We start from the raw sequence: 25279 nt of genomic DNA, 5'->3' as shown, positions 1-25279 counted from the left end.
TCTGTTGATATTCTCCATTTGTTCTCCCGGTTTCCTTCAGTTCTTTATTGTTTTCATTGAACGTATTTTAAAAAGCCGATTTAAAGTCTTTGTCTAGTAAGTTCAGTGTCCGTACTTCCTCTGGGACTGTTTCTGTTCATTTCTCCTGTGGACGGAACCTACTTTCTTAATTTTTTATTGAAATGATATTAACCGTAAAAACTCTAGACATCGGCTCCTCTCCTGTTCCCAGTAGGTTTTCCTTGTTGCAAGCTGTGCCGTTTCGTGACTTCCCTTTTCGTGAAATCTGTATCCTCTGTCCTGTGTGGCCTCGGAAGTCCGTTTCTCCAGGTTGGATTCAGCTGGTCCTCTGGCAGAGACTTCCCGGGCGCCAGGAGTCAGGAGAGGGGAGAGGGTGGGAGAAGGGAAAGCACTGCCCATCTTTGCAGACCACCCTGTGCTGGGGCCACCCCTTCAGACCTGGCCAGTTTGCAGATCTCTCCTAGCCTTCACTTCCTGCTGGAGGTGGGCATGGAGGTCGGCCAGAGGGGAAGCCTAGTGTTCTGAGCACGCGCCCTGCCCTGGGCTCTCCATTCTCCGGGACACGTGGGTGCCCCTGACGCCTGATTTCCCCAGGAAACACTTTTCCCACGTCCCCTCTTGTGCTTGCAGCGCTGGGGCTCAGCCGCTGTCCCCCCAGGCGGCTGGGACCCGCCTCCCCTGGTGTTTTTCAGGGACACTTTCCACCTGGGCGAGTCCCTGGTAGAGGAAACCACGGCGACCACCTGGTGTCAGGCCTCCAGGCTGCCCCCAGACAATCCAGGACAGACACCTTGGAAACTGCTCTGCTGGCTCCTGAACCAGGGGCCAGGGCTCTGCACTGGCCATGAGGGCTGCTGGCCGGGGCTGGGCCGGGCCGGGGCTGGGAGTTGGAGGGCGGGCTGGAAGGCCACAGGGCTTCCCTGTTGGTGGCTGCCTCCTGGCCGGCTGCTTCCTAGTCCTGCCGGCGCTGATGCTGCCGATTTCCCGCTTCCTGCAGGGACGGTGCGCCCAGGCACGCACTCACTGTCTTCGCCCGTTTGGACGTAGCGCCTTGAGCCTCGCCTCCTGACGCTGTGGGCAGAGGCTGGCACCCGGCTCACCCCCTCCCGTCGATGTGCAGGCCCCTCATGTGTCTGTGCCGGGGGGAGGTGTGTGGGCGGAACAGCTTTATTTGCCCTTCTTGTTAGCTTTATGCTTTGGAGGGGTGAGTAGGGAGATTTGAAACCTGGGGGAAGGGGCGAGCCTGCCCTTGTTTCGACTGGGGACCCCGTGCGATCTGTGTGCAGGTCTCGTCAGCTTCCTGGACTTGGCTCCCTCCTGCCTCCCCCCAGCCACCTCCCTGGTCACCTCCAGGGCCATGCTTTCTGCCTGGCCGCCGCCCTCCCCTCTGCCCGGGCCTCAGTTTCCGCCCTCGCCTCCTCCCTCCACTCTCCCCGCAGCTGCCCGGGCTCTGGAGGCAGGGGAGCTGCTGCCTCCATCGTGCCCCGGGCTTCCTGTCACTGTCTCGGGTCAGCTCGCCGGATGCAGAGCCCGGCCCAGGGCCGTGTGCAGGTTGCTCGCGGAGGAAGAGCCGGTGGCGGCCACTGGGAAGGCTCAGGGCCTCCTGGGAGCTGCAGGGGCCGGGGCCAGGCACATCTGTCCCCTCTGAGCACTGCACCCGGGGCCTCGCTGTGTCACCCCGCCTCCCCGTGAGGCTGAGCAGGAGGCGCGGAGGCCAGAGGTGGCGCCCGGGGCATCTGGCAGGTCTGTGCGGCGCCCTCGCAACACATAGGGATGGGAGCACTGAGGGCGCAGGGTGGGGCCTCCGGGCGGCCTGTGTCCTCGAGAACGGGGACAGCCTGTTCTTCCCCCGTGTCCCCGAGCCAGTCCTGCGGGGCCTCCGAGGCCTGGCTGCCGGGCACGTCCCACCGCCGGGGACCGTCACCCGCATGTCCCTCCGCGCATCGCCCTCGCCCGATCGTGGTGGACCCCTGGGCCCAGGAAGGGGCCGGCGGTGTGGGGACAGGGCCGCACGGGCCAGACGCCCCCATGTCTGTCTCCTCACGACGTGGCCCTCGCTCACGAGGACGGACGGGGTCAGGACCTCGGAGCCGAGCTCCCTCGAGCCCCTGGCCTCTCCCCGCCTCGCAGAACCGTGGCCGGTGGGAGCAGGCCGAGCTGATTGTTTCTGACATCAGTTGTTAACATAATTTTGACACTAAGCCTCCCCTGCTCCCGGGTGGCTCTGACTGTGTCCAGGCTCTGGCTCGGGGGGGTCTTGGGGGGCCGCGGGGCCCGGATCTGGCCGGGCTGGGAGGCGGCCTGGGAAGGGCCCGGTGTTTCTCAAGCCCGCGCCCTCGGGGCCTGGGCGGGGGGCGGGGGGGGGGGGGGGGGCGCAGATGTCTGGATCTGGTAGCCAGGCCTGGAGCCGGATGCTGGGAACCGGGCCTGCAACTCATTTCCCCACTAAACACTCTGAGAACATCTGCAGGGTTTCCAGGGCGTCCCGCACTAATTGCCCGATTGCTGCGCGAGCGCCCCTGGCAGGGCTCCCCGGTGCTGGGACGAAGGTGAAAAGATCGCTCTTAATTAGATTAAGAACATTTCTTTCTCCCTCTGTAATTTCGCCTTGAAAATCAAGGCCACTTTTTTGTTTCCTTCATCCAAAGGCGCAGCAACGCCCTCCCACCTCTCCAGGGGCTTCTTGGGAATGTCCTGTGAGCTCAGCGCTTGGAGGAGCCGCTTAACCCAGATTCCATTGTGTGCGGACGCTTCCTGGGGCCTCGGCCGCGGGCGGCCAGGCCGGTCGGGGGCCCGGGCGCCGACTTCCTGGCGCAGACCCCCGGGTCGCCGCCGCCGTGCGTGGGAGGCTGCGTGGCTCCTTCTCCATTTCCTCCCCGGGTCGGGCGTCCTCAGCACCCGCTGCCCCAGCCCCACCCGGGGCCCCCAGCCCCGTGTCCCTCCCTCGTGTGTGTGTGTGTGTGTGTGTGTGTGTGTGTGTGTGTGTGTGTGTCTCCCGCCGGGAGGGGCGGTGCGGGGACAGGGTCCTCGGTGCCGACCGGGTGTGCGGACCGCAGTGGCCTCCGTGGGCCTGGCCAGGACGCCCAGGGTGGCGGTCACTGTTGCCTCGCTGCCATCTCATGTCGACCGTGTGCTCTGCATGGCCTGGGCGGGACGTGACATGCAGCGTGTCCCACGGTTTGCTCCAAACATCACCTCACAGGGTGGGAGAGGGCCCCGCGGAGGGAGGGAGGAGGGAGGGAGGGCTCGTCCGCGGGAGCCGCCAGCAGCGTCAGGGGCCCCGCTCCCCAGCTCTTCTCCCGCCAGCTCCCCTCCTCCCCGCGCCCCTCCGAGCCCAGCCAGGAAATGTACGGGTTCAGCTGTGTGCAACCTCGACCCCGGCCCAGCCTGGACGCGGGCCTCACCCGTTTGTCACACATTCCTGAGGCCTCTCTGGGTAACACACGATGGAACCCAACCAGCGAGCCCAGCACAAAGGGACGTTTTTTGGCTCACACATCTGGCCCCAGCTGTTTCAGGCGCAGCTGGACCCCGGGGCTGGGCGATCTCGCTTGCTTGCTCTCCTCCTCCTGTCTCCCCCCACTCCCCTTTGTTCCCTCTCCTGCCCCCCATGTTCCCCCTCCAGCCCCCCATGTTCCTTCTCCAGCCCCCATGTTCCCTCTCCTGCCCCCCAAACCTCCCTCTCCTGCCCCCCATGTTCCTTCTCCTGCCCCCCAACTTCCCTCTCCTGCCCCCCATGTTCCCTCTCCTGCCCCCCCTCAACCTCCCTCTCCCCACTGCCCTGGAGCTGTCCCCAGGCAGCCACTTCCCAATAGGGGCAAGAGGCCACCAGCTCAGCTGACCCCCAGAAAGAGGCCATCTTTCTCCCCAACATTCCTGCCGGGGCCGGGGCCGGTCCGAGCCCTGCCTCTGGGCCTGAACAGCCAGGCTGGGCCCAGACGCCCAGTGGGGACAGTGTGGGCGCCGGTCCGGGGGGAGCGGGGAGGGCGCAGTTCCCACAGCGGCCTGGCGGCAGGACAGACACAAACAGCAGGTGTCCACCGGGCAAGGTATTTGGTGAGCGGAACCGTGTGCCAGCTGTGGATACGCTTTCACTCCCGCGCCCGCTCCTGGCAGCTGGCGTGGGAATGGCTTTCGGTTTTCTGCCCGTGTCCCTTCCTTCCCGCCTCTGAGCGGAGGCACAGGTGGTGGCAGGACCCGCTGGCTCGGGGTCTGAGCCGGGCCTGGGCAGCTGGCAGGGGCCTGGGGCTCAGCGATGTCAGGCGGGCCCCGCTGCAGCTGTCCGGATGCCCGGGGAGGGGGCTCATTCCCGGCAGGATCTGCGGGGCTTTGGCGGATCCGCCGGGAGGGGGCCCAGGGGTGCGAGGGAAGGGGCTTTGCTTGGAAGGACGGGGGCAGCTTCTGCTGATCCCGGGGGCAGGGGCGCCGTGCCAGCCTGGAGGGACGGGAGGCGGGGCGAGGCCGCGCTGGGCCAGCAGCAGACCTGGAGGCCGGGTACACCTAAGCCTGTGTCTGGAGGGGGGGCCGCTCGGAGCCTGGGAGGCGAGCGAGGACTTGGGTTACACGGGGGAGCTTAGGCGGGTCTTAGTCGGTCACCAGGGAGAGCCAGGACCAGGGAAGGTTCCGGAGAACTCGGGGCAGCAGGGCGGGCTGGCCCCGCCTCCGCCCGCAGCCTCTCGTGCCTCCGTGTGCTCATCTAAAAACAGGAGTTGTTTCCAGGGGATGTCGCCTTGCAGGCAGGGGAGGAGGGGGAAGGGACCAGCCAAAGCCCGTGTGCAGCTCTGCCTGCGTCACCCATGGCCAGAGGCCGGGGCGGGCGGGCTGAGGGGTCACCTGGGGAAAATAAGGGACTCGGGTGGCACTTTCAACAACGAAGGTTTTTAAAAATAAGTAAAAATGAAACCAGGAGCCCACGCTGCCAGCCCTGGGCCTCTGGTGACAGTGAATCTAGGTGACCAGGGAAGCAGAGGGCGACGGGGTTCCCGTCCTGCATGTCCAGGGGCCAGGGCTGTCCTGGTGGTGGGGTAGAGTGGCCTTGCTGGACAGAGGGCCACAGGGGCTGGGGCTGGGGCTGGGGCAGAGGCTGGGGCAGAGACTGGGGCAGGGGCTGGGGCTGGGGCTGGGGCAGGGGCAGGGGCAGGGGCTGGGGCTGGGGCTGGGGCTGGGGCTGTGTGGGGCCAGAGGAAGTGGCCGGTTGGGCCTTGGTGCAGCCACAGGACAGGCTGTGCAGGCCAATGGGAGGTGGGAGTGAGGCAGGCGGGAGACCGCCTCCCCCGTGTTTTCTGACTCAGGAAGAAGTGGGCGCCCTGGCCGGTGTGGTTCAGTGGACAGAGCGTGGGCCTGTGGACAGAAGGGTCCCGGGTTCGATTCTGGTCAAGGGCACAGGCCTCTGCTGCAGGTTCCTGGCCCTCTTCGGGGCGCGTGCAGGAGGCGGCCAATCAATGTGTCTCTCTCACATCGATGCTTCTCTCTGTCCCTTCCTCCCCTTCCACTCCCTCCAACCATCAATGGAAACATACCCCGTGAGGGTTATCTTTAAAAAAGGAGGGCGGGCTGGGCACGGAGGGGAGGAGCGACCCACACACAGGGCCGCTGCGAACGGTCTCCTTCCAGTCTTTCTTCGGTGCCCACGTTTAAAAAAACAAAATTCAACTGACGGCCGAGCAGGGCCCTGGCCGGGAGGAGCTGCGGTGCTGGGCTCCTGCTCTCGGGAGAGTGGGTGCGACTTGGCAGCCGGGCGGCCAGCTGTGGCCGTCGCCACGCCAGAGGCTGGGCTCGCCATCCCAGGCCTCCCGTTTTCCTAGAAAACAGAATTGTTTTGTTCTGCCCTGAACACTGAGGCCCAGATTCCGGCCTCGACGAGGCCCCGGCCGCCAGGAAGTGAGCGCATCCGACACGGGCTGTCTTGGGAAGGTGACCTCAGTCGCCAGGATGCAGGCTCGGTCTGCAGAGGCCAGCGCCCTGCCTGCTGCGCGCCGGTGCCCGCCTACAGCCTCCAGGCAGCCGTCTCCAAGCCTCAGGTCCCCGACCAGCTGAGCTCCCTGCAGGGGTTGGTCCTGGGCCCTTGGGACCCCAACCCTCCCCCCCCCCCCCCCCGAGCCCTGCTGGCACCTTCTGCGGCTCCTGACGGGGCTGTAACCACAGGCTGGACACGGGGCAGGGCCCGTGGCCTGGTAACCGTCTGTCAGGGGTGGTGGAGGCCAAAGACCCTAGAGCAGTGGTTCTCAACCTTCCTAACGCCGTGACCCTTTAATACAGCTCCTCATGCTGTGGTGACCCCCAATTTCATTGTTACACATTGAACATAATGAAAGCATCGTGATTAATCACAAAAACAATATGTCATCATAGATGTGTTTTCCGCTGGTCTTCCGCGACCCCTGTGAAAGGGTCATTCGACCCCCAAAGGGTTGCAACCCCCAGGTTGAGAACCACTGCTCTAGCGACTCGGACCCAGGAGCCGCTCCCGTTGGGGGGAGCTGGCCCGCTGCGCCCTCCCCGCGGGGCCCCGTGCCGTTCCCAGGATGAAACCGCACGGCGCACATTTTTCTGTGGCAGGTGCAGCCGCGCCCGCGCGCCCGGCTGACGTGCGCCAGGTGGGGCCTCCGGGGTCAGGCTCGCCCTGCCCGTGGGCGTGGGGATGGCACTTGTCATCGGAGGCTCCGGGAACGGCCCGCGGTCCAGCCAGCCCTCACCGTCCCGCCCGCGCGGTGATGCAGACGTGAAAGTATGTGCCTGTTCCTGTCCCTTTTTTTAAAAGAACATGCGGATCCTGGGCGCGTGTGAGCTCCGTCGCTTGACAGCTGTGACACAGCCCAGGGCACCTGGACCGCAGCCGAGCCCGCTCACCGGGCGGGGGGCGCACAGGTCCCAGCTCTTCCCGCGCGGAGGTTGGGGTGACTCAGCCTGTCTGCGCGGCTTCCTGCGGGGGGGCGGCTCCTGGCCCCGTGGACGGCAGCCCCCCGGTTTCTTTACACCCCCGATGGCTGGTCTGCCCCACCCACTTCTCACTCAGCGGCCACACTGTTCTCGCTGCTCGGGACGAGCCTGGGGAAACTGGCCTTCGGCGGCCGCCCTCCTCTTCAGGGGCCGCCGATGCCGCTCTGCCTTTGCCACCAAATTGGCCAGCCTTTCCCTTCCGGCTCCTGCTTCGTGCCTCTCGATCCTTCCAGGGCCGGTCAGCTTCAGTCACAGGGGTGACTCCAAGCGCCTGGGCGCCAAGCATGTGTGACTGTGCACGGTGTGAGGGAAGGGGCGGTTCTCACGTGTCCCCACGAGGACAGCCGCTGTCCCGGACCCTCTCGGCCACCACGTGCGGCCACCTCGGACACGGAGCAGGCGTCCCTTCGTGTGGGGCTCGTTCCCGCCCCGGCCTGGCCCCGTGACCTGGCTGTCTCTCCGGCCGGGCTGCCCCTCGGACGGCCAGGCCTCCTGTCCTCTTGCTCCACCAGCTCAGGGTCCGAGCCGGCTGCCCGGCCCAGCATGCACCTGGGGGCCTCCTCGCGGGTCTGCCTTGAGCGTCGCTTAGCGAGGTCTGGCCGTTCCTCCTCGGCGTCCTGGTAGCCCCTCAGCGACACACTCATCTTGCCGATGTCTCCGCAGAAGAGGCAGAGATCGCCGAGTCCCGTGCTCTCTCCTGCTTCCCCGCCGTTAGCATCCCCGGCAGCGTGTGGCGACGGAAACGAGGAATTCCCACGCAGCCGCGCCGGCCACCTGTCCGGGCGGCCCAGCTTACCCCGTGTCCCTGTTCTGTCCCGAGACCCAGGCTTGGTTCGCAGGCCTTGTGCCCTCTGTGCGGCCTGCTCCTTCATGACCTTGACCCTGGAGAAGCACTCCTCAGGGGCCCTGACCTCTGGGTGGGTCTCACACTCCCTCGGGCTCAGGCAGGCGACATGGGTTTGGAGAAAGTGCCACTGATGTGAGGTGCTCGTCTCACTGTGTCACGTCATGGTCCGTGGCATCCTCACCCGGGTGAGGGGGTCCAGCCAGGCTCCCTCCACCCCGCCCCCGTGAGGGCGCCGCGTCTTCTGCGCACAGTCCAGTCGTGAGAAGCCAGCCGAGCCGGCCCTGCCCCCCTCGGGAGGGCGGATCAAAGAACCGGGGACATCTGTTCCCACGGCGCGGCGAGGGGCACAGGTTTGAGGGGAGATGCTTTGAAGTTGCGCCTCCAAGTCGCACCCACTGGCTTCCGCGTCCATCGCTCATTGTGGAGGCTGCCGCGGCCGGTCCCGCCGCATTCCCGCACTGCCTCCTCGTCCTCATTCTTCCTCGGCGCTCAGGCCCTCTCCCGCCAGGCCTCCTTCACTCGCCGCGGGGCTAGCGACGGCTCGGGACTACGTGTGGAGCTGAAGACCCAATCCTGTTCGTTCTTCTGTTGCTCAGATTAGGCCATTTTAATGGCCACTGGATGGCAAGCTCTTTGGGGTTCCCGGGTCTCCGTGACAGGCCCTCATCCTCCCCCCCATCCAGTGTTCGGCCTATTCCAGACAGCACCTGGGCTGGGCCTGCGTCTCCCCGCTCAGCCCCAGCCTGGCCCCTTTCGCTGGGGTGAGGGGTTAGAGACCAGCCCCCGGGCCCCGGGGTGGGCGTGTGGCCTCAGGGCGGCCGCTGCTCCCAGGATCTCAGCAGGCGGAGCGGGAGACCCCGTCCGCACGTAGCCCGAGGGTGCACCCCTGCTGCCCGTGTCCACGTCAGCTAAGTGGGCGCTCGGCCGGTGTTCTGACCGCAGGGCTCGTCCACACGCACCCCCACCCACTGATTTACTTCTTCCTCGGGCGGCCGGAAGCCTGGCTGCCGTCGTCCGTCGCTTATGTGCGTGTCTGTGGACCGTGTGAGCGGCAGCACCCTCGCGGGAACGTTTCGCAAGCGCGTCCTGTGTTTACCAGCTGCTCTTCCTTGTCCTTCACCCAGTCGTGTCCGGTCCGGGGCCGTTTCCCGAGGCTCGGGGGCCGCGCGCCTTCCCCTTCCCTTCCTGCTGGGACTAACGAGGACTTCGCTGTGTCTGCAGACAGTAAGCTGGCGCGGGCACGCACAGGCGGGTGGGTTTGGCCGTGTCACGGACCCACCACCGCAGCAGCACCCAGAAGGCCCTGGGCCGAAAACTTCCGTGTGCGGCCCTCCCCCAAACACGGGCGTCTTCCATCTGCTTCGGGTCCCTGCCCTCCGTCCTTTTCCCGAAGGTCATGTACCCGGACCCAGACAGTCTGTAGCTCTTTGCCTCTGGCCACTCTCACTGCCGCGGAACATGCGTGTGAGGTTCTCCCGTGTTGTTGACCCATCATTGGTTTCCTTCGATGGCGAGCAGTCTTCTCGTAGACGGACGCACCACGGTTTCCCTTCACGGGCAGGGCGGCGCGGGCGTTGCCAGGTTTGGGCGACTGTGAGCGAAGTTGCTGTGCACGCTCACGTACAGGCTTTTGGGGACATGAATCCCATGCATCGGGTGTGTGTGTTTTAGGGGGGACAGCTGGGTCCCCCGGCGAGCGACTGACTTGGAAGGAGCAGCCCAGCTCTCTCTACCGAGGCCACCGTCCCCGCCCCCAGCACCACGCCGGCTCCTCGCGGCTCACACCCTCGGCACACGGCAGGCCGGGCTCCATTCTTTCTCTTCGAAAGTAAAGTCAGGAGTGAGGCTCTTTCTTCTCCCCAAATAAATAACCGAAGCCACTTAGAGACGTGAGCCGTGCTAACGGCGCGGGGGCTCACTGCGGGTTTGATCGGCTTTTCCCTCGTAACCGCAGAGGCCGGCGGAGCAAGGCACCCGCTGTCTGCTGACCGGCAGCCCATGCATCCAGCGGGGTTGTCTGCTGCTCGCCGGCAAGCTGCGCCCGCGCCTCTGGTCCCGGGGCAAGTCCTCGGCTGGGTGGTGCCGCGCCCAGGTCTCCCCGTCCGTGGCCTGACTCCTGTCCTTGGCGGTGTCTTTCGCAGGCAAATGCTTTTCATTCTGATCACGTCCAGTCCTTCCATTTCCCCTCACAGATCGAGCTTCCGGTGTCGGAGTTCAACCTTCAGGGCCCGGTCTGAGGCCCAGGGATTTCCCGTTTCCTTCAGGGAACGTCCCTGCTTCGCTTCAGGGCTCCGGGAAGATGGTCTATTCCAGCTCTCACACTTCCACGGTCCGATGGCTGACCGCTCACAACGTCAGGTGTAAATGCTGAATACACGAAAATTTACACACACACACACACACACACACACACACACACTTAAATTACAAATAGATTTAGGAAACAGTTGCATTACTTTGGGTGGGAAAACCTCCCTTTTTCAAAAAAGCAAAAGAGAGGCATACGATTTTAAAAACCAAACGCGTGCCCTGGCCGGTGGCTCAGTGAGCTGGAGCGTCCTGTATACCCGGTTGCAGGCTCGATGCCCAGTCAGGCCCAGGCCTGGGTTGAGGGTTCAAGCCCTGGCCGGAGGTGTACGGGAGGCGGCCGACCAGTGTTTCTCTCTCATATAGATGTTTCTCTCTCCGGCTCTCTCTAAAACAAAAGTCAGTAATAAGGAATAATCGTATCCCAGGTATAAAAGCACGACTGCAGCCACCACAGCAGAGAAGGAAGAGGCAGGAACCGCGAGTGGCTGACACTGATGGCCTGGGGGAGGGGGCCTTTGTGAATCTTTACCTTTTACAAGGAGTGATTAACTCTTTTACAGGGAAAACTTTAAATAAACTTAGCGCCCGGCCGGTGTGGCTCAGAGGTTGGGCGTTGACCTAGGAACCAGGTCACAGTTCGATTCCCGGTCAGGGCACGTGCCCAGGTTGCGGGCTCGATCCCCAGTGTGAGGCGTGCAGGAGGCAGCTGACCCATGACTCTCACCGTTGATGTTTCTCTCTCTTCCCATCTCCCTTCCTCTCTGAAATCAATAAAAATATATTTTTTAAAAACTTTAAATGTAAAACAGTAAGTCCAGACTGAAAATCAGGGGGCGGATGGGTGCTCCCCGCCTGTCCTGGGCCCTGTCAGCCTGGGGAGAGAGGCTGGGAGCTCGCATGTGCGGCCCCTCGAGGGGCCTGCACCCCCGGGTGCAGGTGGTGCCGTGGCCTCTTGGTGAGCGGCTGCCCCTCCTCCTGGCTTTCTGTCCTTGCCAACGGGACGCTGACCCCCCACCCCGGCTATTCAGTGAGGTGCCCGCGGCCTGCCGTCGGCAGGACAGTGTGGGGGCGGGGTGTGCCTCTGCCTGGACTTGCGCTGGTCTGATCCTCGACCTGAGTAGCAGGTGCGAAGCGGAGGGAGCCCAGGGCCCAGTCCTCACGAGGCATCGCGGCCCCTGCTGCTCCGTAGCCACTGGAGCCCAGGCCCGTGGGGCCGGTCAACCCCAGGTGCTCGGTGCTGGGCTCCCCGTGGGGTCTCCACCCCACCCCTAGGGGACATCGCGTCCGTCCGTGGGGAGGCCCAGGTGTCAAGGTGTCCGTGCCAGCGGGGCAGGTTGGGTGGGCATCCGAGCCCAGCTCTGGACAGCCCGGGCCCTTGCCCACCGAGCCTCCCCTGGCGTCTGACGTGCCCGCTCTCCCCGCAGTGAAGAAGAGCCCCACGCTGCTGGAGGTGAGCACGCCCCAGTTCACCAGGACCAACAGCTTCGCCGAGGACCTGGACCTGGAAGGGGAGACCCTGCTGGTCCCCATCACCCACGTGTCGCAGTGAGTGCCTGCTCGCGGGACGGAGGGGGTGGGGGCGGAGGCTGCCGCGTGCGGGGGCCAGGCCACTGGCCAGCAGGGCGGCGCCGAGGCGGGGCCAGGCGGGAGGGGCGCAGGGCACTGCCCGCCTCGGCTGAGCGCCTGGCCCCTGGTCTGACTTACGGAAAACCCGCCGGTCACTTTCCACCTGTTTTCGTGCTCGGAGCATCTGAGATTGCTGTTCTCCCCCCCGCCCCCCGCCCGGCCCCGCCTCCGCTCCCCCAGAAAGAGACGACTTTGTTTTTGAGCTTCTCCCCGTGGCGCCCTGGCCAGGGCTCCTTCAGGTGCAGGCAGTGGCTCTTTCCGTGCCTTCCCGTTGGCCTGCCTGAGGCACAACGGGCCGGGATGCCGCCTGCACGCCCGGCGAGGTGGTCAGTGCCCCTCCGTCAGGGCACCCAGCGTGACAGCCTGGGGCGGGGTCAGTGGGACCGTGAGGCCCATTCCGGCCACTGCCCACCAGGGGTGTCCCTGGAGAAGTCTTGTTGTGTCAGGATGTGTGAGCCCACGCTTGGCCCTTCCCAGCCCCTTGCTGGCCCTCCCTGCCTCTCTCTCTGGGACGGTCCCCCAGGCCTCCTGTCCTCTCTGGGACGGTCCCCCAGGCCTCCTGTCCTCTCTGGGACGGTCCCCCAGGCCTCCTGTCCTCTCTGGGACGGTCCACCAGGCCTCCTGTCCTCTCTGGGACGGTCCCCCAGGCCTCCTGTTCTCTCTGGGACGGTCCCCCAGGCCTCCTGTTCTCTCTGGGACGGTCCCCCAGGCCTCCTGTCCTCTCTGGGACGGTCCCCCAGGCCTCCTGTCCTCTCTGGGACGGTCCCCCAGGCCTCCTGTCCTCTCTGGGACGGTCCCCCAGGCCTCCTGTTCTCTCTGGGACGGTCCCCCAGGCCTCCTGTCCTCTCTGGGACGGTCCCCCAGGCCTCCTGTCCTCTCTGGGACGGTCCCCCAGGCCTCCTGTCCTCTCTGGGACGGTCCCCCAGGCCTCCTGTCCTCTCTGGGACGGTCCCCCAGGCCTCCTGTCCTCTCTGGGACGGTCCCCCAGGCCTCCTGTCCTCTCTGGGACGGTCCACCAGGCCTCCTGTCCTCTCTGGGAGGGTCCACCAGGCCTCCTGTCCTCTCTGGGACGGTCCCCCAGGCCTCCTGTCCTCTCTGGGACGGTCCCCCAGGCCTCCTGTCCTCTCTGGGACGGTCCCCCAGGCCTCCTGTCCTCTCTGGGACGGTCCCCCAGGCCTCCTGTCCTCTCTGGGACGGTCCCCCAGGCCTCCTGTCCTCTCTGGGACGGTCCCCCAGGCCTCCTGTCCTCTCTGGGACGGTCCCCCAGGCCTCCTGTCCTCTCTGGGACGGTCCCCCAGGCCTCCTGTCCTCTCTGGGACGGTCCCCCAGGCCTCCTGTCCTCTCTGGGACGGTCCCCCAGGCCTCCTGTCCTCTCTGGGACGGTCCCCCAGGCCTCCTGTCCTCTCTGGGACGGTCCCCCAGGCCTCCTGTCCTCTCTGGGACGGTCCCCCAGGCCTCCTGTCCTCTCTGGGACGGTCCCCCAGGCCTCCTGTCCTCTCTGGGACGGTCCACCAGGCCTCCTGTCCTCTCTGGGACGGTCCCCCAGGCCTCCTGTCCTCTCTGGGACGGTCCCCCAGGCCTCCTGTCCTCTCTGGGACGGTCCACCAGGCCTCCTGTCCTCTCTGGGACGGTCCCCCAGGCCTCCTGTCCTCTCTGGGACGGTCCCCCAGGCCTCCTGTCCTCTCTGGGACGGTCCACCAGGCCCTCTGGTTTTGGGGCTCTGAGGGCCCGGGCTGTCTGAGCTGTGGGCGCTGCTGTTGCAGTGAGGCCTGCGCCTGCTGCCCGTGCTCCTGGCTGGGCTCAGCCTTTGCTGCTGCTGGTGCAGGAGGCTGGCACCGTCACTGCAGGGCCTCGGGTGCTCGTATGACCGGGACTGGCAGGCTCGGGTGGCAAGGACGAGGCGGCTGTGGCATCTCAGGGTGGCGCTATGACCAGATGGACCCGCCGGCCACCCTGGAGGCCCCTGTGTGACTGTGCTCGCAGGCTGGGTGGGGGCCGGGCCCTGGGGAACAGGGCGGCGGTCGGCCTGGGAGGGGCTCCGACCTCCAGCGCATCCTGGAGGCCACCTGCCCGCTGGCCTGGTAACTGGGCGGGAGCTGAGGTGTGGGCGCAGCGGAGCCAGGCAGCCTGGCAGGGCCAGGTCGGGGCCCGAAGGCAGAGCACCCGCTACACCCTGGCTCAGAGGCTGCACAGCTGGGCACCAGAGCCTGAAGCACAGCGCCATGGCCTGCCCGCTGGGGGGGGGGGGGGGCACAGCACCATGGCCTGCCCGCTTGGGGGAGGGGGAGGGAGGGGGCTCAGTGGGGGAGAGCACCATGGCCTGCCCTGGGGGGGCGCACAGCACCATGGCCTGCACGCTGGGGGGGGAGGGGGGCACAGCACCATGGCCTGTGTGCTCGGTGCGGGGGGCGGGGGGGTGTCCAGCACTGGCTGGGCCTAAGCAGGCAAGACCCCCGTCCTCACCCGGTCACTGGGAGGCTGTGGACAGCACAGACCTGCTCAGAAGCAGAGGCTGGTGTGACCACTGGGCGTGGGGCTGGGGTGAAGGGTCTGCGGGCGCTGGGGGCGGGGACCAAGGTCTCTGTGGGGGCCACTCAGGCACTGTCTGGTCAAGGCCGAGACGGGATGGGTGGGTGTGCGTAGCAGTTGGGGTACGGCCCCTCAGGGGGCCCTGCTGGGGAGCATAGGGTGCAGGCACGTGAGAGGGGCCGGGGCCTCAGAACCTACGTGCCCCGGGGCCACGGGCCTGGCAGAGGCCCACCCCCCTGGCTGCAGGCGGCCGTGGCAGCATGTTTACTCGGCCCGCCACCACTCGGGGCAGGGAGGGGGCAGCGGGGCCTCGGTGCCCGCACTGGGGCTGCATTCCTGTGCCTCCGGCACAGCCTGCCCGGTGACCGAACCCCTGATGGACCCACCCCAGCTGCTGGGGACAGCGCCTCCCGGCACCTCAGCCCCGGCCCCCCACCCCGGGGAGAGCCACATGCCCGTGTGTGAGACGGGGATGCACGCGGGGTCTCACAGGGGCAGAGCGGGCGGGAGGGGGTTACTGAGAAGCAGACCCATTTCCTCAGCTTTTTACTGATGGTAAATGTATTCCCATGTTGGGCCCGCTCCAGAATTCAAATTAAAAGCATAAATAAAGACACATTTTGTTCCATCTCCAGCTCTCCCCGCCCGAAGGGCCCCAGGGAGGTGAGGTCACCGCAGCCTCCATTACGGAAGGTCCCGGAGCTGGGAGAAGCGAGGGTGGGGGCCCGAGGTCACTGAGCCAGCCCGGTGCAAACTGGGGAGTCGCTGGGAGCAGAGCTGGGGTCCAGTGGGCTGAGGAGACAGTGGCGTTAGCCACCCCAGCACTGTGCAGCCCACAGCCCCTTCCAGGCGGTCTCCCAGGTCCCCCGGGGCCAGAGGGAGCAGCTGGCTGCCCGCACCTGCGCCCACTCCGAGCCTGGCTGCGGGCTTCCAGGGGCAAGTATGAGGTAGAGGCAGGACATGCCGGGCACGGTGTGGGGATGGGGGAGCCCCTCCCTAACCCCACAGGAGGGGAGCCGTGCACCCCAGCAAGAGCCAGGGAGGTTTCCGGGGCTCTGCCCACCGAGGCACAGGCACAGCGGCGGGAGGAGAGGCCCCGGCCCCAGCCTGGCACATGGCGCCCTTCGGGACGCGCCTCGGAGTCCTCCTCCTCCCAGCACCCGCTCGCCCTCAGCGCAGAGGCTCAGGGCCGGGGTGGGCAGCGTGTCCTCCTCCCCCGCGAGGCCCTCGGCCGTCCCAGAGCCGTTAGCACGGGGCCGGGGACCCTTCTGGGGTGTTTCCCTGCCCGACCCTCGGCTTCTGGGGAGCAGGGCTGGTGCGGCTGCTCAGCCTCCCGGGCACCCTTAAAGCCCAGCCGGGGCAGCTCCAACCTCCCCCAGAGCAGACAGCCCCACCCCCTGCACCCCGCCACCCGCCAAGGGGCCGGCCAGCGCATCCCAAGGGGAGGGCAAGGACTCCGGGAGCCTCAGTGCCGACCCAGGGCCAGGCCAGCTGGGCAGAGAGGCCTGGGCAGGAGGACGTGGCTACCTTTCCCAGCAGCCCTGGGGACGGCAGCGTTCCATGCAGCCCCCCCTCACCAGCTCCGTCCATGGCACGGGGATCCCCACGACAGAGGGTGCAGGAGGCCGGGCCGTCATCAGCACAGCGACCTGTGCTCCCCGAAGGGTCCCTCCAGGAGAGCTGGTCCCCGGTCCCCTCCGTGGGGGGGACTCGCTCCTGTTTGTCCCCCCCCCCAGCCTGCCCTGCGTGGGAGCGTGCCACCCCGGGGCCCACAGGTGACCCCACACCCCGGCGGGCATGTGCTGCGGGCCTCCGGCGCCATGACAGCCCGTGGATCCTTGAGCAAAGCCAGCCTCGTGTGTGTTAATTAGAGTTTCCATGTCTTCAACTTTCTCCCGGGCCCTGCAGAGTCTCACGCCAAAACGTTCCCGTTTCTGCTTTCCAGCGAGGCCGCTGCGGCCTGGCTTCCGTCCACATCACTGCTCATGTCTCCTGAATTCTGCATCTGTCAGCGAGGCGGGGCCAGCCCGGCCGTGCCTGTTGGAAACGGGGCAAATGTCACAGGCTCGGCCCCGCGCTGGCTCCGGGGGGCCCGGGGTAGCTCTCGGGGGGACCACTTGCTGGGACACTTCAGTGGCTCGACGCCCACGCCCACGCCCACGGCGGCACGGGCACCGCCCCTCTGCCGGCTCCTTGCTCCGTTCCCTGCCCCGCAGACCTCGGTGGGAGGCTGTGCTGGGACCCGTGTCGGGCGGACGGGGAGGGGGCTTGCCAGGAACAGAAGAGACCCGTGTCCTGTCTCCTTCGGGGCTCGGACCACCTCTGCCTGCACGAGGTGCCAGGCGGCCCCGGGGGAGGGCTGTGGGGAGCTGTGAGTACAGGCTTCCCAACCTGGCAGAGCTCACAGCCCCGGCCCCCAAAGGTATGGAGTGGGGGGAAATGTTCTCCCGACAGTTAAACGCCAGGCAGGACGGCTCGGTGGGAAAGGGACGGGACTGGGAACGGGAATGGGATGCCCTCAGTCTGGCTCCCGGCCGGCACCGCCCAACTGCGGGCGGCCCCCAGGGGCCCCCCACCCTCTGGGAGCTTCGCTTCGTCCACTGAGCACGTGGGGCGGCCGCTGTCTGGGAGCAGGCCCAGAGCAGAGCAGGCAGCCTCGTGCCCTCGGCCCAGGCTTGGCCTCCACTGCGCCCTCGGCGAGGCTGCGGGGCCAGGGAGAGGAGCGCGCCCAACCGCAGGGGTGGGTGGCAGACAGAATGACCCCACAAGTCGCACTGTCAGCCCAGGGGCATTTCCAGGGTTGGGGGTCCCGCATGTGCTCGGCCTAACCCGGGAAGGGGGACTGAGCCCTGAGGTGTGTGGCCCCGGGCAGGCCCGGCCGCCCGGCTCCAGGCTCTAGGCTCGAAGGGACACACCGGGCAGCGTGCTCACCTGGTCAGGGGACGGAGGAACCGCACACAGATGTGCGCCCGACCTCAAGGGCGGGGTTCGTGCTCACCCTGGAGCCACGGAACCAGGAGCCCCTGTCGCCTGGCGGGGGGGGCGGGGGGGGGGGACAGGCCTGGCTCCTGGCAGCTGAGGCACGGGAGTGGCCCACCCTCTTCACCTGCTCCAGGCACGGCCGCCGGGAGGTTCCCAAGAGGGGTGGTCACCAGGCCTTGGTGGACACGGTTGCATTTCCGGTGAGCACGTGCCAGGCAGGGAGCTGCTGGCCGTCAGGTGGGCGTGCGCACTCAGTGAGGACTGCCCGACGTCCCGAGGCCGTGTGCCCACCCCGCTCGCAGCACCAGCAGCGGGCGAATGGCTGCCCCTCTGCCATCCTCACCAGCGGCTGGGGAGGCTGGCATCTCCCGGGGTTTCCTTTGTAGCCGCGCTCGTGGGTCCAGAGCCATCAGACGGGTTTGATTTGCAGCAAAGCACCTCGTGCAGCAGAGCCCCTTCCCGCACGGTCCTTTAGCCGGATCCTGTCCTTGATCTCACGCCGCGTCTTCTGCCGTCATATCCCAGTCACCTTTCCCGCCGACCGTGGGAGCTTCCTGTCTCCACGGGTCTCGGACACGCGTGGCTCGTCAGAAGCCCATCCGTGTGCTCGGCCTCCCCGGGAAGGGGGACTGGGCCCCGAACGAGGAGCGCCTCCCGTGCAGGCGCCCGTGGCCTCAGGGTCTCCGGTGAACAGAGGGTCTGGATGTCCACGCGATCTCGGTCATGCCGTCTGCGTCCCGTCCGCGCAGCTCTGGCCACGCCAAGGCCACGGGCCATGTTTCCTATGGCTCCACAAGCTCACCTTCCCCCCCAGGTCTGCGTCCACCTGGGGTGATCGCTGCGTCCAGGGCGAGGCCGAGGTCTAGGCACACTCTCCCGGCCTGGACAGCCGCTCAGCCTCCGTCCTGAGCCTGTCGTCTCCCCGCTGCCGGCCACACCGTCGTGACCAGCTCTGCCTGGGCCGCTGCTGGACCCGACCCGGTCCCACGGGTCAGACCTGAGTGGTCCTCTTGCTGTGTTTCCTGCCAGGCTCCTGATCACTGTGGCTCGAGGACAGAGCTGGGCGCTGGTGGGCCGCAGGCCCCGCCTGCCCTCCTGGCTCGCGAACGGCCCCTCCATCTTTGCGGGGTGGGGCGTCTGGACTGCGGCTCGGGCGCCCGCGCTGTGGTCACTTCCCTTGTCTGCAGTGGTCAGTGGGGCGTTGTGTGCACCTGCCTGAGGGTCACTCCCTGTCGCCTGCTAGGGTGTCCACCCAGCCTGGGGACACTGTCCACCAGGTCCTGGCCAGCTCGGGGGGCTGCGTCCTGCCTGTCGGGCACTGGGCGGTCACTCGCCTCTGAGCCTTATACACGTGGGGGAAGTTTAGGCGTCCGGTGCTGGTTCTGGGCCTGGAGATGGGTCAGGCGTCTGTTGCTGGTTCTGGGCCCGGAGATGGGTCAGGCGTCCGGTGCTGGTTCTGGGCCCGGAGATGGGTCAGGCGTCCGGCGTGGGCCTGCTTCACCAAGTGCCTGAGGGATGTTCCCTGTGTAAATTAGGGGGGCCCTGGGGGGCACCCTCACTGGGCCCAGGAGCTCCTAAAACAGCCAGGTCACGAGTTTCCCTGGGAACACACGGGGTTGGGCCTGCAGCCACCAGGGCTTGTCCTTAGCAGGTGCCTGGGGCCCGAGAGCCAGGCCTGGGGGCTGGGCAGGGGGCTCCCGGCTGTTTGGGCTCCTGTGAGGCGGCTGGCGAGCTGGTGCAGCTGAGCCTGTGCTGCCGATGGTCTACCTGGGCAGCAGACGGGCACAGGTGCCGCCAGGGCACCAGGTCCCCCTGAGTCCCTGAAACGTGCCCACGTCCCTGGTCATCACGGTCCTCATTGCCGCTGTGACTTGCAGGGGCAGACTCCGCTGGCCGCTCCCTGGCCAGGCAGGTGCTGGGCGCAGGGGCCCGAGAGGCTGGGCGTGACCAGCCCGTCCACCAAGCCGCTGCACGTGGGCTTGTGTCTCACTGGCCAGGCTGGCATCGGCCTCGGCCTGTGAATGTTTCGCCCGTGAGGATGCCGGGTCTCGGCGCTCTGCAGGCCCAGGCTGGACGGGGCAGGGGCGGGGGGTGGCGAGGCCTTCTTGCTGGTATGTGGGGACCCTTGAGTGGGGAGGGCAACACGGGGTACAGAGCAAGGAGACTCCTTGCATGAGCGAGCCCTGTGCTCCTCGGTGAGGCAGCCACGGGGGGAGGGGGGTGGGCGGCGCTGAGGTTTCCGGCGGCTTCAGGCCTGGGGGCGCAGCCCCCGGTTTGCTTGCTGGCGGCCCCGGGAGGACCTGGCCTGGTCTCAGGCCGCTGGGAGGGCGGCGCAGAGCTGGCTGCTGGGCCACCCAGTGCGGGCGCAGGAGGGAAGGAATGAGGCTGAGGCGGGCGTGGCGGAGCGGGGCCCAGGGAGCTGTGGGTTTTTCTTGGGGCCCAGAGAACCCCGAGCAGAGACGGAGGCCCCTCTCCCTCCGCCCGGCACACACTGGGACCTTTCTTCGCGTGCGGCTGCGGGGCCGGGGGCCAAGGACACCTTCTGGAAACGCGAATTCCATTCGCTCTTGGCAGAGGGCGGCTTCCTGCCGGGGAAGGTGCGCTGCGTGCGCACGTGTGCCCGCCGCGGGGGCTGGGCCCGGCCGGGCGGGGGCGTTTGGGGAGGCAGGGCAGGCGACGCGGGAAAGCCCCGGGTGGCACGCGGGGAGCCCGTCCGAGGAGCGCGGGCAAATGCCCGAGTGAGGCTGCAGGAGGGCGGCCGCGCCGCCTTTGAACCAGGCTCTGGCTTAGAACCGTCCCGGCCAAGCACGCCTCTGCCGCTGAGGCCCAGGGCTCTTTGCAAAATAATCCACAACGTTTGCTGTACCTTAGACCTTTCCTGATGCTCCTTCCTCTGACGTTAACTCGTTAAAGTCGCTCCCATCCTGCCGGTGCCAGGCCTGCTTCCTGGAAGCCCTCGTGCCGGGGCCCGGGGAGGCCTGTAAAAGAAGGCGCTGGGCACCGCGGCCGCCGCTCTCAACGGGCCTTTGTGTCCGCTCCGGCTGCAGAGTTTCCAGGCCCCGCTCTGCCGGCTTCTCACAGGCGGTGCCCGCCCGCTCCTCCCGCCAGTTTCTCAGCCAGCGGCGTAGCCAGGCCTCCCCGCGCCGGGGCGGGGGGCAGGGGTGCCCGGAGTGGCTAGTATGGGCCTGTCCCACGTGGGTCCCTGGCCCCATCTCCCCTCCACCTCCTCCGTCCCGCCCCCCACCCCCCGGGGAGAGATTGGCCCTCCTCGGTCCACACGGTGTCACTGCCCCGGACGCCCAGGCCGTTTCGCACGGGAGGACGGCCCGCTCTTCCCCAGAGCAGTTTGAGCAGCAGACGGCACGGGTGCGAAATGGGCCCGAGTTACCGTGGAGACCCGAGTCTGAACCGTGATGTGTGCTAGGAAGCATCACGGTAACACGGGCGCGAGGCACGGCCATCGAGCGCTCTCGGCAGCGTGTGGTCCCGGCTGCGTGAACCAGAACGAGAGGCGGCCTGGGAACAGGGGGAGACAGACACGGAGCGAGACGCAGCCGCCGGGACACGCTGCCCACGCTCGCGCCTTTAACGCCGCTCCTCTCCCCGCTCCGGGGGCAGAACGTGTGTCCCGTCTCCCCCGGGAGACCGCTGACGTGCAGGGGGGGAGGGCACCCCTTCCCGGGAGCCTCCGGCCTGGCCTCTCCCCGTCAGAAAGCCCTGGGGCACCCGGCCCTGCTCCTGGGCGTGACAGGAAGCAGAGCCACCGCGGCCCCACGCGGCTCCCCGCTCCGCACGCACGAAACCAAACATCACGTCGCACCGAGATGACGACCGAGGGGCGTCACCGGCGCCCAGTCACGCGGGTCCAGGTGCAGAGGGAACATGGGTACCCGGCTGCCCCACCCCGAGCCCTAATTCCTCCCCTGAGGTCACCCCTGAACAGCGCCCTACTGTGTTCTCCAGCCTTTCGCACGGACACGTGTGTCTGCGTGCGCGGATGGGCCGCCGGTGCACAGTGGGGGCTCAGGTGCTCGTCTCGTTGCCCGTGGACGGACGAGCCGGGCGGCACGAGCCAGGGGCCCTCCCGTGCCCCGGTGAGCGGCCGCGCACCCGCCCGTCCCTGCTGAGGGAGGCGCTGTGGGCCGGCCCTTATCAACAAGCCCCGCAGAAAGTAAATAACCCAGAGGAGAGGCCGTAAATCTCACCGGGATGTGAGACTTCGTGAAGTTAAGTGAGGCTGAAGGACCTCTCGGCCGGAGATTAGGAGATTAGAAAGAGCTAAGCCCGTCGTCAGCGCGGGGAGAGCCAGGCCGGCGAGATAAGCGCCTGGGAGCTGAGCAGATGAAACGGGGGAGAGGAAGGGCGGCCCCGGCCTGCCCCCCGAGGCTCCGCGCCACTCACGTCCCCGCACAGGAGGGAGGCCCGGGCGCCTGGGGTGCCACCGCGCGCCCCACAGCATCACCCGGCCTCTCTCCTCCAGTGAGGAGATGCCGCAGCCACGGCCACCGGCTGGAGGAGGGGCCGCCTGAGTGTCCCCGCTCCGATGGCCATTGTTCAGGGTAGCTTCCCAAACAAATCTCTTTTGCGCGTGATATTTGGGTCTCCGTGGTAACGGATTCCCTTCCTGAGGTCCAACCCCCCGACCAGCAGGTTTCGGTCGACGCTGCCAAATGAAGGCCGAAGGCCGCACCTGCACACACACCACGGGAGAACCGCATCAGCGCGCCCTCCCCACCTTTTATTACCGACGCGGCTGTCATCTCCCCGAATAATCAGACGCGCTGGCTTCTCTTTCTGGGGACCCCCTCTCTGCACCTCCTGACTGACCTGGAGGAGCTGGCGTGGGCGGGGAAACACCTTATCCCAGCTTTCCTTTCGTTTTTAGCTGCGTCTAGGGCAGGAGTCCTCCAACTACGGCCCGCGGGCCACATGCAAATACAAATATTGTATTTGTTCCCGTTTTGTTTTTTTACCTCAAAATAAGATCTGTGCAGTGTGCATAGAAATTGTTCATAGTTTTTTTTAAACTATAGTCCGGCCCTCCAACCGTCTGAGGGACGGTGAACGGGCCCCCCGTTTAAACAGTTTGAGGACCCCTGGTCTACAGTGTTTTCCTGCTGGTGGGATGTTTGTTTTTAATTTTTTTAACCGTTCGGCTGGGTGTGACTGACACGAGGTCTGTACATGATTAACGCGCACGCGATGAGCGTGGAGGTGCCCGTGCGCCCACAGGAACGTCGCCCACCCAGCCGGGGCGGGGAGGGCTTTGCTGCCAAAGGCCATGTGATGTCTGTGGCATCATTCTCGGGCCACACAGAGGGACCAACGCGAGCGGGAGCCACCCTGTGTGGTGGCTACGTCGTTACCTCCCCCAGGGCCCGGGCAGGGCCGCACGGAATGACTCTGGGGGCCGTGGTCTAGCGCCGCATGCCCGTCACCTCCAAGCCCCGCCCTCTCTGTCCCTTAGTTGCTGCTGCTGCTGCTGTTTTATAAGCCCCCTCAGACCCACCCTCGGAGCAGCTCCGTGCCCACCAGGGGGTGCGGGACTGGGCGCTGGGCTGGCAGACCCTGAGGCCTCGCCCTGGCAGCGACGAGCCCCGTTAGGCTGGGCTCCTGGGGCCCTTTTGGATCCCCGGGGAAGTGGTCTCGCGGGGCCGGGCCTGCGTCTGGCTGCCTCACGCCTCCCAGGCCCCTCATTGTCACGGGCGCAGCGTTTCCTCCTGGTGAGGAAGTCGCCCCGCACGTCCATCTGGGAGAGCTGTCGGGCGGGAGGAAAGCCCTCCTCACACCACTGCTGCCGGAGAGGAAGTGGGGGTGGGGGCTCCCTGCGGCTGGAAGCCGGGGTTCAGACGCCCGGGAGGCCCGGGACCCTGGGCGCCGTGGGGGGCTGGCGGAGGGCATTCCTGCCTCAGGCCTCCCCTGGCATTTCTCCCAGTGTCTGTCTCCCTCAGCCCGTCCACCCGGGCCCCCTCTGCCATTCTCCCTCCAGCCCTGGGACCTGGGTGCCTTGAAGCTCCCGCTCATCCCATGTAGAGAAGGCTCTCGAGGCTGGGTGACTGCGGCCGAATGGGGACCCCAAGGAAGCTCTAGGGGGGGGTGGCCTCAGCTCCCTGGGTGAGAGCTGGGGCTGGGTAACTGGGTGAAGCTCCCCAACCGTCGAGGCTGGGCCGGCCCCAAAGTATGGGAGGGGGTGCCCGTGGCTGCTCTGGGGGTTTCCAGCTGTTCGCCACCCACCACCCTACATGCACACCCCGAGCTAAGAAGGGCAGCTCCGGCCTGCGATGCCCATGCCCTCCCCCAGGGCTGTTGGGGGGTGGGGCCCAGGCCGCCGTAGCTGAAGGGACCGAGAAAGTTCCGTGCGCGCCCTGAAGGCGGGTGGGGAAGGGCCCCGTCCTGCGTGTCTCCGCTCCTCCGTGCGGGAGGCGTGGCCCGTGTGGGCCAGTCCCTGCTCTCGGAGCTCCAGCCGGGTGGTCACTGGCTCCACAGGGAGGAAAACGCACTCGCCCGCACGTAGCTCTGGGCTAAAGGATAACCTGAAACCGATAGCTCCCGCCAGGCTCGGGGCTGTGCGCCCTATGCACACGCACCCTGCGGTCTCAGCTGGGCCGCCCCGTCCCGGCCTCAGGGGCTGAGGGCTAAGCCAGGGCCCAGGCCCGGCCTGGGTCCCCGCGAGCACGGGTGCGAGGCTGCCGCCGCTCAGCGTGTCTCTCCCGCCCCCAACCGACGGGCGGCCACGGCGGCCCTGGGGCGCGAGGAGTGACTGAGCGAGAGCAGGAGGGGGATCTGTGTGCGGCTGCGGCCACCCTCCCGGGAGGGCTGCGAGGGGCACCGCGGGGCGAGGATCACAGAGAGCCCCCCAGCCCCCCTCCCGCTGCCGCTCCGGAAACAGGACTCCGCCGGCGCCTGGGGCCCGGCCGTGTGTGCAGGGCCGGTTCAGTGTTTGTGGATCCAGAAACGTGGCGTGGGGGTGGCAGCCGTTCCCGGACAGAAAGCGGGGTCTGGGGGCGGCGCTCGGTCTGTGGGTGCCGAGGCCTGGGCCTCTGAGGCCTTCCTGGCCGCGGCCTCGCTCTGCCTCCTGAGAACGAGGGGCTCCAGCGTTTCAATGGCAAGACTCCCGCTGGCTGAGAACCAGGCCCCCCAAACCCTCCTGTGCCCAGTAAGTCTCCCCGCCCCAGGAGGCGCCGAGGTGGCCGCCGGAGTCATGCCTCGGACGGAGGGTTCCTGCCCGAGGGCGATGGAGCTGGGGGCGAGGGAGGGCGCCTGCAGAGCCGGGGCTGGAGCTGCAGAGGGTTCCATCAAAGGTGGTTTTCCTCTTAAAACATGACCCGTTAAAGCACAGGCTTAGCACAGAGTAAACACCCGACTGCTGAGGGGAAGCAGAGACTTACAGCCGAACGGGGCTCAGGGCGGACGGGCCCTGACACTGGCCAGGCCGCGCGGCCGCCTGCAGAGCCCGCTCCCTGCCCACACCCCCCGCTCCCGCCGGGCGCAGGGCCCCCACCTCTGCCCCCCACAGCTCCGGGGCCCCTCCCCCCGGCCCCACACTCAGGCCGCGCTGGCCAAAGGGTCGCTCTCCACCGCGCTCCCCGCACGGCAGGCCTGACGTTGGCCTTTTGTCTCTCCCCTAGAAGCTTTTCCCTGGCGACCAGCCGCGCCCTGGTCAACGGCGGCCTCCCCTTATCGAGACGCTGCTTAGGGCGAATCACTCATTAACGGGCGGCACCTTGGGAACCTGGCTCTCCAGAGGCCTCTCCGCGGGCTGGCCGCTCCGATTGGATGCACGGACCTCGCCAAGGGGAGTGAAGTGGCTCAAGTGGCTGCCCGCTGCTACCCCCTGGCCTCCCGGGAGGCGGCCCCCGATGGGCCCCGGCAAGCCCCGGGTCGGCGTGGGGGTCCCCGTGGACCCTCCGCTCCCACAGCACCCTTCCACGTGGAAGCGTGTCCTCTGGGGCAGACCTTGTTCCAGAACCTTCTAGCTGACCTCCCCCTCTTCCTCCTCGTCTGTCAGGGTTAGAAAAGCAATCT

At 67.1% G+C, this 25279-nt stretch overlaps 1 protein-coding gene across 1 annotated transcript in view; it reads left to right on the top strand.

Moving 5' to 3' along the window:
- Positions 1-25279, top strand: part of KCNQ1 (potassium voltage-gated channel subfamily Q member 1) — a 231912-nt gene that overhangs the window by 86590 nt on the left and 120043 nt on the right. The window contains exon 11 of the mRNA XM_036295795.1: positions 11542-11662. Coding sequence (XP_036151688.1) covers positions 11542-11662 — 121 coding nt within the window. The remainder of the gene's footprint in view (positions 1-11541; positions 11663-25279) is intronic.

Source organism: Myotis myotis, unplaced genomic scaffold, assembly GCF_014108235.1.
Source record: "Myotis myotis isolate mMyoMyo1 unplaced genomic scaffold, mMyoMyo1.p scaffold_m19_p_27, whole genome shotgun sequence".
Taxonomy (NCBI): Eukaryota; Metazoa; Chordata; class Mammalia; order Chiroptera; family Vespertilionidae; genus Myotis; species Myotis myotis.
This window is presented reverse-complemented; position numbering and strand designations above follow the sequence as displayed.